The sequence below is a fragment of the Alternaria burnsii genome, assembly GCF_013036055.1.
Source record: "Alternaria burnsii strain CBS107.38 chromosome Unknown 750, whole genome shotgun sequence".
Taxonomy (NCBI): Eukaryota; Fungi; Ascomycota; class Dothideomycetes; order Pleosporales; family Pleosporaceae; genus Alternaria; species Alternaria burnsii.
Genome location: NW_024066108.1, coordinates 2,586,885 through 2,598,817, shown reverse-complemented (window position 1 = coordinate 2,598,817; position 11,933 = coordinate 2,586,885). Strand labels below are relative to the sequence as shown.

Here is an 11,933-nt window from a genome sequence, read left to right as displayed (position 1 = left end):
CACCGGGGCAAACGCCGCGGCAACCTACACTTTGCTCCGAGTCAAGCAACCAAGCCAAGCTTATAGCCAAGCTAAACAACGTCCGACCTCATTACCGTTACTCAGGCATATGGCTTGCATTCATGGGTCGGCTACTTGGCGGCTAGATGACGCGCCAGCGTAATTGACAAGAACCGAGTGCTATTTGGCGCGACGATCGGCGACAAAACTATAACAAGAAATGGAAGCCCAGGTGGCGGTGATTTGGAAAACAATAATCGTCACCATCGTTACGAACATTATGTCGAGCATCATCCCCGTGGACCTGGTATCCTTTGCGACGGACCCGTCGTACCTGAATACTCTAGTCACTACCAATGCCTCCAACCCCAGTGTCATCAACCTTCTCGCATACGATGAAAGCTTCGTGTCTGTGGTCGGAGAGAATGCAACAGCGCGACAACTTCACAATCTCGATTGGCAAGCTTTCCATGAGGCCGGTGTTTACAACAAGGATGCAAAGAAGCTTTACGTCACAAGCAACTGGGCCGGCGACTTGGACAACCCCATCAACGTTACGATAATCGACCTGGCAAACAACTATTCTATCAGCTCAACGCGGTACTCAGCTCTTGCGGAAGCTAATGGTGCAACGTCCTACTATCCACCTGGTACCCAGACCAACAGCTCGACCCCATCACGCGTGTTGTACTGTGACCAAGGCGATCTTGTCAACCCAGCAGGTCTGGTATCCGTAGACCCCGTCACAGGCGAGTCTGAAAAGATCCTGAACAACTATCTTGGTCGGAATTTTAGCTCACCCAACGACGCACGTCAACATCCTGTGACAGGCGACATTTGGTTCACAGACGCGGACTATGGCTACATCCAACACTTCCGACCTGCACCAACCATTCCCAAGCATGTTTACCGCTTCTCTCCCGCGACTGGTGAAATTGCTGCTGTGGCAGATGGATTCACTCAACCCAACGGCCTTGAGTTCAGCCCTGACTATAAGACGCTATACGTTTCTGACACGGGCGCTGTGGAGTTTGACAAAAACCTTACGCGGCCAGCAACACTATACGCTTTCGATATCACGGAAGACGGAAAGAGGCTGACTGGAAGACGCACATTTGCTTACTCAGACAACGGGTTTCCTGATGGTTTGCACACAGATACGGAGGGTAATGTTTGGGCTGGATGTGGTGACGGCATACACATTTGGAATCCCCTGGGGACGCTAATTGGAAAGATCTGGATTGGTGTTGAGACAAACAACTTTGCCTTCCTGCCAGGCGCTGTATTGGTCTTCAGCAACGCACAGTTGTGGATTGTCGAGAACTTGAAGGCTGTGGGGAGGGAGATTAGCAAAGACTTTGGGGTCTGAAAATATGGTTGCGAGTCGCAAATACACAAAGTAGATCATCACGACGCTTGCGCACGGGCTGATGCAAAAGAGGAAGTGTTCTTGATTGAGCTTTGTGATTGATCTAGTGTGAGTTCTGTTCCGAGAAGTTCCAGATCACGACCACTGCGAGGCCTCGCTTATCGTGCGCTAAGCACGGCGCCCCTGTACAGTCTAGTCTGAAGTCTGGCCAGGCACAACCGTCACAAAATCTCTCGCCTTCTGTCGATCAACAGTCACGATAACGTACCCACAACCCACGTACCTATACCCACAATGGCATTCCTCCGATCATTCAACTCTGGCATAAGTATACGTGACATACGAAATTGACCCACAATCCGCGCGACAGTTTGCCATCCGTTGCCTGGCCCTTTGCTAGACACCGAGGGGCATAGTTGTTTACCGCATACTCGGCGGGATACGATTGCTTTTTGACTCCTGAACGGAGCGCTGATTCATTCACCCGCCAGTCCGCTTGTGTGTGTGCTACTAATCCATCGATACCGCTGCAATGGACGTCCCCGAAAGCGACTCGTCTGTTCCTGTAGCCAGTGACTCGGTCTTCAGTGTCTCACGCCCTTCATCAGCCTCTTCGATACATCCGCCCGATACACCCAAGGATCTGCCAGCGGGCGCACCGATATCCTCTCTCTTCCAAGTCCGACACACACCGACCGCCGGCCGCGCCGTTTTCGCTAGTCAAGACATCGCAGAGGGCACCCTCGTGTGGCGCTCAGAAGATCTGACCCTCAACGTCCTCCTCCGCGAATATCGACGCGAAGTATGTGGACAATGTTTCGGATACGAGTACGGGCGGGATCTGGATATACGAGACAAGACGGTGGGGTTCGCGTTCTGCTCAAAGGCATGCCAGGACCAATGGCGAGAAGAGAACGGCGAGATTGGTGTTCAAGCGTGGACGGCTGTCGAGGCTTTGGTAAGAAAGCGGAGCAAGGAGGATAGCGACATGGTGGATGCCGACCTACCACGACCAAAGGTCAAGGAGATTCAGCAGGCTTGGGGGAATGTTGCTGCGCAGGCGGCGCTGATACGGGCCGCACGGGTAAGCGAACAAGCTATACCGGACAAGGAGGATGTCGCTCCAATCACAAAGCAGCACAAGAAGGCTGTGTCTAAAGCACTACAAGCTAACATTACACCTGATGTGATGAGCTTTTGTGTGAGTGGCCTGGTATGGCGATACCTTCATCCCGAGCAATGGGAACGCCTGGAGGCACTCGCAGACGACAAGACTCCTTACCACAGCTCCGACGATCTCGGCGCGTTTACAAGAACCTACTTACATCTGCTTGCCATCCTTCCCCTACCGCTCCTACCACTTGTAACTGCAGAGACGCTAATCACGCTCTCGTCCCGCGACTCGCACAACTCCTTCGGTATTCGCTCCCTGGAAGATGACGGCTCAGAATTCTTCGGATACGGTTGCTGGCCCGCGGCAAGCTACTTCAACCATTCGTGCGGGCCGAACATTGAGAAGAACAGGAATGGCAAGACGTGGTATTTCAAAGCTGGGAGAGACATCGGGAAAGGAGAGGAACTGTGCATTACATATCTTAGTGGGGAGGAGAGGAAGCTGAGTCGTGGTAAGAGACTGTTGAGGTTAAAGAAGACGTGGGGGTTTGACTGTGCGTGTGAGAGGTGTGAAGCACTATAGTAGTAGCAGTAGTAGTCGCCGGTAGTCAATTGATGTTAGACTTACAACTTCTGTATGCCTAATGTATTCATTCTATACTACTCAAAGGAGTATTAAAATGAGAACTACTGTAGGCAACAGATTGAGTAGGTAGCCACTAGGACGACTTATAGGACGGTAAGATTTTTTGAAAATGTGCTGAAAACCTCTCGCGTCATCTAACATCGCTCAAGTAACAAACACTATATCCCTCAATTTTGCATTCGCAAGTTGTCTTGCTATGCGGATTGACTCACGTGTCGAAAGGTTTGGTTCAATAGATGTTGCATGAACTCTATTAATGTTGAGTGGAAGCTGCTGCCAAGTGCGGCATGTTGTCCCTTCCGAGCCGCTCCCTGACTTTGTACGGGTATCGGCTCGCTAGTGATATTGAACGCGTAGGACTGTTCTCAGCACCTACTTGATTGTACAAATATGGCTTGTTGAGTTATATTTCAACCTAGTATATTTGCTGTTCTAGGCTTCGAGGAATATGAGCCTAGAGTGGCGGTTCTTGTTGACGGAACCGCCGGGTCAGTCATGTCGTCGAGGGTCCAGATGATTGCCACGAGGATGGTGTGGGAAAGGGTCTCTTAGCTGCTAGATCAGATTCATTGCAACCCAAATTCTGACGGGGACTTTGCTGCCGAATGTCCATGTCGGCTCCGCTCGCAACCCTGCATATCACGCAGAAAGCGCGCGCGATGATAGATGGACGGTCCGAATTTCATGCGCGAGGCCGTGACATTGGACCGACACTAAAGCAACGTACTAGATGTATCTATGTAAGAGGTCTCGTGGCCTGCCTAATGCGATCTGCAAATGGGTCATGGCCAATATGCAAAGACGCCGTAAGCGGCGGATATGTTTCAGCCCAGAATGTCAAGAGGGCGAAGATTGACGTCTTCAATGAACGTTCCCCACTAGACCGTGACGTAACGGATCCGCTGCGCTAATTGGACCCTGCAGGTTGCTAGGCCGTTGCACTGCTCAGAGGAAGAAATTAGAATTGCGGGCGCTGGGAGGACGCATGCATGAGAGATTGCCATAGTTGCTACCCACAAAGCATCATGGGTACTGCCTTGGTCTTATATGCGGTCATTGGGCGCTTTTCAGGCCGTCTGGGGACCCTCTTCCAAGGTTGTAATGAGGTTTGCATGCAGCGTGGCGTCGGCGGCAGCGTCCCTAGCGAGCCTCTCAGCCTCTAGATGGTGCCAGGCTCGACTCTGCGAGTCTACTAGGAACTGGGAGGAGGCTGCCGGAGATTCCGCGGGCGTCAGCGTGTGCCACTATTGCTGAAGAGTATTCGCGCGGAGGTAGCGCAGTCGCCTTGTCCAAGCAAAAGACAAATAACATGACTTTGCGCAAAACGCTTCCAAAGGGTACATAGACTTCTTCCTCTTCCTCCTCTTACTACTACATCATACCGCCGCACTTGCCCGTCCCCATCGCGCGCCTGTCTTGCCATATCACGACTTACACGCCGCCCCCAGCCATCATCGAGATCGGATCCTTCCGCTGAGCAGGTCAGGCTCCAGGAACGGTGCTCCCTTTCACCCTCGAATCAAACCCTTGCCCAAGCTAGCGGAAGCCGTAAGATCTCCCTCCCAGACGGGACGCGGAATCGCAATACGAGCGTCATACCTCCACCAGACGGTAGGGCACAAACGACGCACTCCAGGGCTACCATCGAGATCCCAATCTCTACATGCAGTCCAAAAACACCTCTCCACGAGGCGGACGCACCAAGAAGATGGGTCTCCCAGTAATCGAGGTACGATATATTTCTTCCTCTACACTACAAATGCTAGAAGCTTCTCGAGGCGCCACGGCTATCATTTCGTGTGCGCGTGGTGCAGCTTGTTTGGCGATGATGTAGCCTGCATCGTCATGAAGTCCGTGCACCAATGACGCAACGTCGCTCCTCTCTTGTTCCGGCTTCACTCCTCCTCGTCCATGCATGACCTTCTTTCCAACCAAGTCTCTTCCTTGAATTCCCCCCTCACTGCACGAACATTTCTGTCGCACTACCGCTGGTTCATTTTCTGCCCCAAGAAACGGCTGCACCCGTTTGTTCCCTCTACTTTGTACCATCGCAGCCTCTTCGACCCCGCTACTGACAGCGGCTTTGTAATTCAACTTTCTACCCCCCAACCAGGCACTAAACATGGCCGCGATACAGAATTTTAAGAACTTCCTGCGACATGGAAAGCAGGCCCGCCAGAACGCGGAGCCCACGACCAATGTCTCCAATGTGCACGCTCAGTCTCAACATCAACGGTACAATCAGCACCCGGACCCGGTACATCATGGCATCTCAGAGCCCGTAATGGACCACAAGCCGCTTCAGAACCATGCTGCTCCCCATGGCGACTTCTCCGTCGGCGCTGGCGCTGGAGATAACCGCAATATTGCCGCCCAAGCAGGTGATGCCGCTGCGCACGCAGCTGGCAAGGACCAGAAGAAGCAGGCCGCTGCCAAGAACGCAGGCGTCGACCCATCAGTACTCGAGCGCATTGTCGCCGAGGAGCGCGAGGCCAAGGGCAAGTTGCCTAGATATCCCGGACTTGAGCGATGGACGCTGCTCGAAAAGATGGGCGACGGCGCCTTTAGCAACGTATATCGCGCACGAGACACGACCGGTCAATGGGACGAAGTGGCCATCAAGGTCGTCCGTAAGTTCGAGATGAACTCACAGCAGGTTAGTACTACCCAATCCCTGCCCTTCCCTGCACATTCCCTTGTTGTTTTCCCCATCACGTTGAACAGTCGGGTGTTTTTGGACGTTACCAACGCGAGGCCGGTGTAGGACAAGCATGTGCATCCGGACTTCAAGACGCCCAAAGCAGCCGAGGTGCGATAATCTTACCCCCGATGCTCGACTCTGAGCATCCTCCACCCCATCACGACTGGGCTTGCAAGGGCAGACACTAACTGCCCTATAGAGAGCGAACATCCTCAAGGAAGTACAGATTATGCGCCAACTAGACCACCCCAACATCGTCAAACTTATCGACTTTTCCGAATCACGGCAGTACTACTACATCGTGCTCGAACTGTGCCCAGGAGGCGAACTGTTCCATCAAATCGTCCGTCTAACGTACTTCTCCGAGGACCTTTCCCGTCACACCATCATCCAGGTGGCCAAAGCTCTTCAGTACCTGCACGAGGAAGCAGGTGTTGTCCATCGGTTCGTATTTTTTGTCACGATGCCAAGCATTTTCACTGACGTCATATCACAGAGACATCAAGCCTGAGAACCTCTTGTTCTATCCCACACCATTCATCCCCACACGCAACCCAAAGCCAAGGGGGCCAGACGATGAAGACAAGGCTGACGAGGGAGAGTTCGTCAAGGGCAAGGGCGCTGGTGGTATCGGCCTAATCAAGATTGCCGACTTCGGCCTCAGCAAGGTTATCTGGGACACGCAAACCATGACACCTTGCGGTACTGTTGGCTATACTGCACCTGAGATTGTCAAAGATGAGCGTTACTCCAAGAGTGTCGACATGTGGGCGTTGGGTTGTGTGCTTTACACACTTCTCTGTGGTTTTCCGCCGTTCTACGATGAGTCCATCCAAACCCTCACTGAGAAGGTCGCTCGTGGCCAGTACACCTTCCTCTCACCCTGGTGGGACGATATCTCAAAGTCCGCGCAAGACTTGGTCTCCCATCTGCTGACAGTCGACCCGGAAAAGCGATATGACATCAACCAGTTCCTCAACCACCCATGGATACGTGAAGCCGACGAGCCAACCTACTCTGCCTACGACGCACCACCCCTCGCCACACCTGCCGCCAAAAAGGAGCGTCTGCAACCAGACTTCTCGCACTTGGAGTCACCGGGTGCTCGTCGCATGGACTTCCGCTCTCCTGGTGCCGTCAACCTCCGAGAAGTATTCGATGTCAGTTATGCTGTACATCGACAGGAAGAGGAGGGTAAGAGAAAGAAGCAGTTCAAGCAGGGTTACCGTGGCGCCAATGCCATGAACTCATTGAACGCCCTCGATGAGGGTGAAGACGATGACGAGTACGCTGCTGAATCTGTCCCGTACGACCCGTCATCGCAACATCCACCAGCGAAGCTTCCTAAGTCTCAAGGTGCTGATGTCACTGGTATGGAGCAGAAGATGCGCACCACCACACTATCCGCCGCAGCTCAGGCCCGTCAGCAACAATCAGCACCACGACAGCAAGAGCGAGGATATGGCCAACATTCTCCAGCTGTTGCGGCCGCAGCGAAGCGCCAAGTCAGGAACAAGGGCGCATTTGAGCTCAACATGGACAGCTCGACATTACTCGGTCGTCGAAACAAGAAGGGTCCTGAGCCAAGCGGCTTAAGAAACACAACTACGGTTGGCGGCACATGACAGCCATTGTCACTCGCGAAAGATTGGTGAGAGTCGCACCTTGTGACGAGATGTATGAGATGTTTCATGATGGCGTTCCTGCGTTTCTTTAATCACTCATTTCCTGTTCTCGGTTCTACGAATTTTGGTTATATCATGTATGCGAGCTTTGTTCGTTCTCCTCTCATGGCATAGTTTTACGGTCCCTGTCCTCGGAATGATGGGTTAGAACACGAAGAGAGAGACCGAGTGCATAGTTCGATTGAGCACGGCGATGGGGGATCAACGCGAAACATGCGGTCGATGGCGTGTATGCCAGATAGCATGAACGATAATTCTGAAAACAACACTGTCTTTGGTACATCTAGTGCGTGATGATGTAGCATGATTGGGTATATTAGTCACACGTTACTTTATTCTGAGAGGGCTAGGACTAGCATCATTCTTTGACCGATAAGGAGCACATCCAGTAAAGAATGACCCTTCGACTTCTTCTGAACATCACCATCATCGCATCCAACATGCTCCTCAAGCTGCCTCCCGATGCATTCCCCATTAGTTATATTTTGACTTGATCCAGTGCCCAGGGATCTACTCCCCTGTTCACCTGAACCGGATCTATACGATCGAGCAGTTCTCAGGGCACATGTGTGAGTTTTCTGCTTATCTCAATCATGCCTTCAGCCCTTCTGTCTATCCTGCCTTGCGTGTATCCAGTGAATTACTTTATCCTGCGCTGGAAGCTTTTTCTCGAATGCCTCGTTTTTCATGCTTATAAAATCAAGCTTTTGCTTCAACTCGAAATTATCTTCTTCACAGGCGGTGATTGCGCTCTCAGCAGTAACGCGCTGTCGTATATGCTCGCGCGCATCGCTTCTAGGTTCAATTATGGCTTAGCGTTCGTCGATGATGTCGATTTCAAGGTCCAGTTCGCGTCTTTCAGCTTTCTCATCGCGCTCCTATATCTTTGTAAACGACGACGCTTACAACGCGATGTCACTGACACCATGTTGATATTGTAAACTGTACAAATCAACGGGAAGAAGCCAAAGTGGTAGTTTGCCACACAGCTCAGGGAAAGATGTAGACTAAACAGGCTTTCTTTGCGCGTTTTTAAGGTGACACAGCCCCGTACACGGGGAAGCCTGGTTAATACGAATGAGCCTGATAATAGCGCGGTGATTACTCTGTATGCACCTTTCTGATTCCACATCCATGAACTCAGCTTACATATCTCTTCAGGTTGATGGGAAGACTGGAAGACCCTCAAAACTGCACTGATGCTTAGCATGTTAGTACAATATGACTACCAAGTGAAACAAGTCGGTTTCCCCGCACGAACGTCATTGTACATCTCAGTCTTTGCCAAGTACCTACTGTGGGTATTCCAGGCTGTACATCTCAAGTGTATGTCAGATCATTGCATTATTACGCCTAAGTGCGACCTCCTCTAGGCCCACTAATCCACAAGATCAATTAACTGACCCTATCGACAGCCAATACAAAGTATTATGCATCAGTTTGAGTTGGATCAGATTGCTCTTCTGCGATTGTGTTTAATCCGAACATAGAGTATCGATACAACGTAGGTGCCTGAAATTAGATTCTTGTCGTATCAGAATACAAGACAAGCTGGCACCGGGAAGACACGCAATAGGCTGAAGAGTACCATGGTATCTATCCGCGACTGGCATGCACCGAGCGCATGTACCCCACAAACTTAGTGAGAATTGGCGTTCATTATGCCAAACGGTAGACGGATCCCCGGAAAATCCAGATGTTCTACGCCATACCCCATTTTGTATCCAGTCAGAGTGTTCTTCGATTTGATAACACGTATGCCTAGAGCAGCTCCTCACTTCCTAGGCCGACCACAGCTTCGACAAAGAAATGCTAACCTCGCAACTGGACACTGCCACTATATCAGCAGTGTGATACTGCAATAGACCAACTCGGATGGCATCTCTGAGACTAGATTCGAGCGCGAATACATGTCGCTTAGTGGAATGATCCATTGTTACCATAGGTACCTAGGAAGGTAACAAGGTTTGACTTCTCAGCTCCAATCTAGTAGTCGCCACCACATGGCAAACATTTCGTTCATAGGAAGGATAAAATACCAATCTCTTTTAGGGGTCGAGCCAATCGATTTATCCGCTACAGCTAGGGCGTATATAAATTTGGATAGTTCGATATAAAGTCCGTGTTGGCAAGGCACTAGCCTCTTAGGTATGTGAGCAGCCAAGGCGATCTATGGGTTTAGTATCCTACTATTGACTTTGAGCCAGCGCTCCATGTCAAGATGTGGTGCGGGGTTCGAGGCCAGAATGCCCCTTTGGTAAGGTTGTTGGAAACGTTGCTACTTGCACTTTCACTCGGGCGTGGGTAGTTGTGACCTACCCAAGTAATTTAGAGCAGATTTCACATTCTTCATATGTGCAGATGGTAGCTCGCGCTCAGCCTGTACTGTGGGTTGGAGTTGTATCTTTCGACCCGATGGACTGGAAGTATGTACCGCTAGGTGATCGTCTAGATACCGTGACGATGGAAAGGGAAGCAGTGCCGACCCAGTCCGGCAATTTGATGTGTCACGTCGCCAAGACGCTACCCCGGATGGCGCTTTGTCCGCCGCTGAGGAGCTTCGCTCTCCAACCTCTCAGCATCTCACGTGTTTGCGCCATCTTCATCCGACGTGTCCGGTACAAGAAAGCCTTCTTCTCGATTCCACGACGGCGTCTTGGAAGACGTCCTTCCGTGCTACTAGATCATCCGCGATCGCGATGTTTGCAGTTGTCTTGACCAACGGGTAGAGCCAGCCAAGGCTATTATACGAGAACTCGAATGTTCCGCCATAGTCGTCACAGCAAACTCTCGAATCTCTCTCGCAACTGACCTCTCTGAGCACAGTGGAGTATAATCCGATCCATGAAGCAGCTCTGGGCAATATTTCCCTGCGTAGCGATCACGATGTTCACTCTATTCTACACCAGCTAAAGATGTCCAACACCGAATCATGGCTTCATATCATTAGCTTCAAGCTCTAGGAAGAGGGCCTGATATGCGTATCTCAAGGTTTAGAGTGCCACGACGGTGTTTTGGCTGCGCTCCAAGACCGTGGGGCGTCCAGAAGCCAAAATTCAATACTCCGAGACGTAACTGTGCATATCTCTAGCTAAGAAGAGAGGGGTTAATGGTATAGGGACGATTCAAACAATGCATCATTCAAGTATAAAGATGAAAGAGATAACCTGCATTGTCTCGACATCGGCCACCAAGCGGATATCCATCATACAACAAAGTCGGTAACTGCGGTCCTCCGCATTCCACCATTCAATTACACGAACAAACTTCGATCACTAAATACTCAATCGTTCGTAATACTGCTCGTTCTTGACCATGCGTCTCACTCAAGCTGCTGTCGTTGCCATTCTGGCCTTTACTGCCGCAGCGACGCCGATCGCCGTTCGTGGAGATGACGCAAAGGCCACTGAGGAGTATCAAAGGTGCTGTGAGCAACGCGACAAGTACGACCATAGCAAGATCTGCATCCCTCCGAAGGTGGATCTTCCTCACGTACCCAAACCTATAGGGGATGGCAAAGAACATGGAGATAAGGACGAGCACGACGACGGAAGCTACAAGCCCAACAAGCCACAGCCAGACCCTCCAGCCAAACCGGAAGAAGACAAGGATGAACACGATGACGATGGCTATAAGCCCCATCCACCTAAGCCTCAACCAGAGCATCCACCCCCGAAGCCGGAGCATCCGACTCCTCCAAAGCCAGAGCATCCACCTCCAAAGCCAGAACCACCTAAGCCAGAGCATCCTAAGCCAGAGCCTCCGAAGCCAGAACCACCCAAGCCAGAACCTGAGCATCCCAAGCCTGAGCATCCCAAGCCAGAACCACCTAAGCCAGAGCATCCTAAGCCAGAGCCTCCGAAGCCAGAACCACCCAAGCCAGAACCTGAGCATCCCAAGCCTGAGCATCCTAAGCCAGAGCATCCCAAGCCAGAACCACCCAAGCCAGAACCACCCAAGCCAGAGCATCCCAAGCCAGAACCACCCAAGCCAGAACCACCCAAGCCAGAGCATCCCAAGCCAGAACCACCCAAGCCAGAACCACCCAAGCCAGAGCATCCCAAGCCAGAGCCTCCGAAGCCAGAGCACCCAACTCCTCCCAAGCCGGAACATCCACCCCCAAAGCCCGAACATCCAGTTCCTCCTAAGCCACAACCTGAGCATCCCGCTCCTCCCAAGCCGCAGCCCGAGCACCCCAATCCTCCTAAGCCGCAGCCCGAACACCCAGCCCCTCAGCCGGAGAAGGAGGAGGATGATAAGCCACATCCAGCACCACAGCCAAAGCCCGTCCCGGAAGCCGATCAACACGGTTACTACACTTTCGGGGAGGAGATTAGCCTCAAGTGTGAGGGCGGTAAGATCGTGGTCAAGGGTCACAAGTATTAAGCATTACTACGATCAGGAACATGGCAGGAGAGT

General features: G+C 51.8%; 4 protein-coding genes across 4 annotated transcripts; all 4 read left to right on the top strand.

Moving 5' to 3' along the window:
- Positions 1–280: 280 nt before the first annotated feature.
- GT037_002305 (set domain-containing protein) lies at positions 281–3,127 on the top strand (the record flags this gene model as incomplete). The annotated part of the gene is made up of 3 exons (XM_038927352.1): positions 281–1,363; positions 2,010–2,994; positions 3,078–3,127. The coding sequence occupies 3 exons, from the start codon at positions 281–283 to the stop codon at positions 3,125–3,127; spliced, it is 2,118 nt and encodes a 705-aa protein (XP_038790644.1).
- Positions 3,128–3,739: 612 nt separating this feature from the next.
- GT037_002304 (uncharacterized protein) lies at positions 3,740–4,039 on the top strand (the record flags this gene model as incomplete). Its single annotated transcript, XM_038927351.1, has 2 exons — positions 3,740–3,868; positions 3,929–4,039. The coding sequence occupies 2 exons, from the start codon at positions 3,740–3,742 to the stop codon at positions 4,037–4,039; spliced, it is 240 nt and encodes a 79-aa protein (XP_038790643.1).
- A 1,211-nt stretch (positions 4,040–5,250) lies between these two features.
- GT037_002303 (calcium calmodulin-dependent protein kinase type 2) lies at positions 5,251–7,454 on the top strand (the record flags this gene model as incomplete). The annotated part of the gene is made up of 3 exons (XM_038927350.1): positions 5,251–5,784; positions 6,029–6,273; positions 6,326–7,454. 3 exons carry the CDS (start codon positions 5,251–5,253, stop codon positions 7,452–7,454), a joined length of 1,908 nt encoding a protein of 635 aa, XP_038790642.1.
- A 3,375-nt stretch (positions 7,455–10,829) lies between these two features.
- GT037_002302 (uncharacterized protein) lies at positions 10,830–11,900 on the top strand (the record flags this gene model as incomplete). The annotated part of the gene is made up of 1 exon (XM_038927349.1): positions 10,830–11,900. One exon carries the CDS (start codon positions 10,830–10,832, stop codon positions 11,898–11,900), a length of 1,071 nt encoding a protein of 356 aa, XP_038790641.1.
- Between the last annotated feature and the right edge of the window lie 33 nt (positions 11,901–11,933).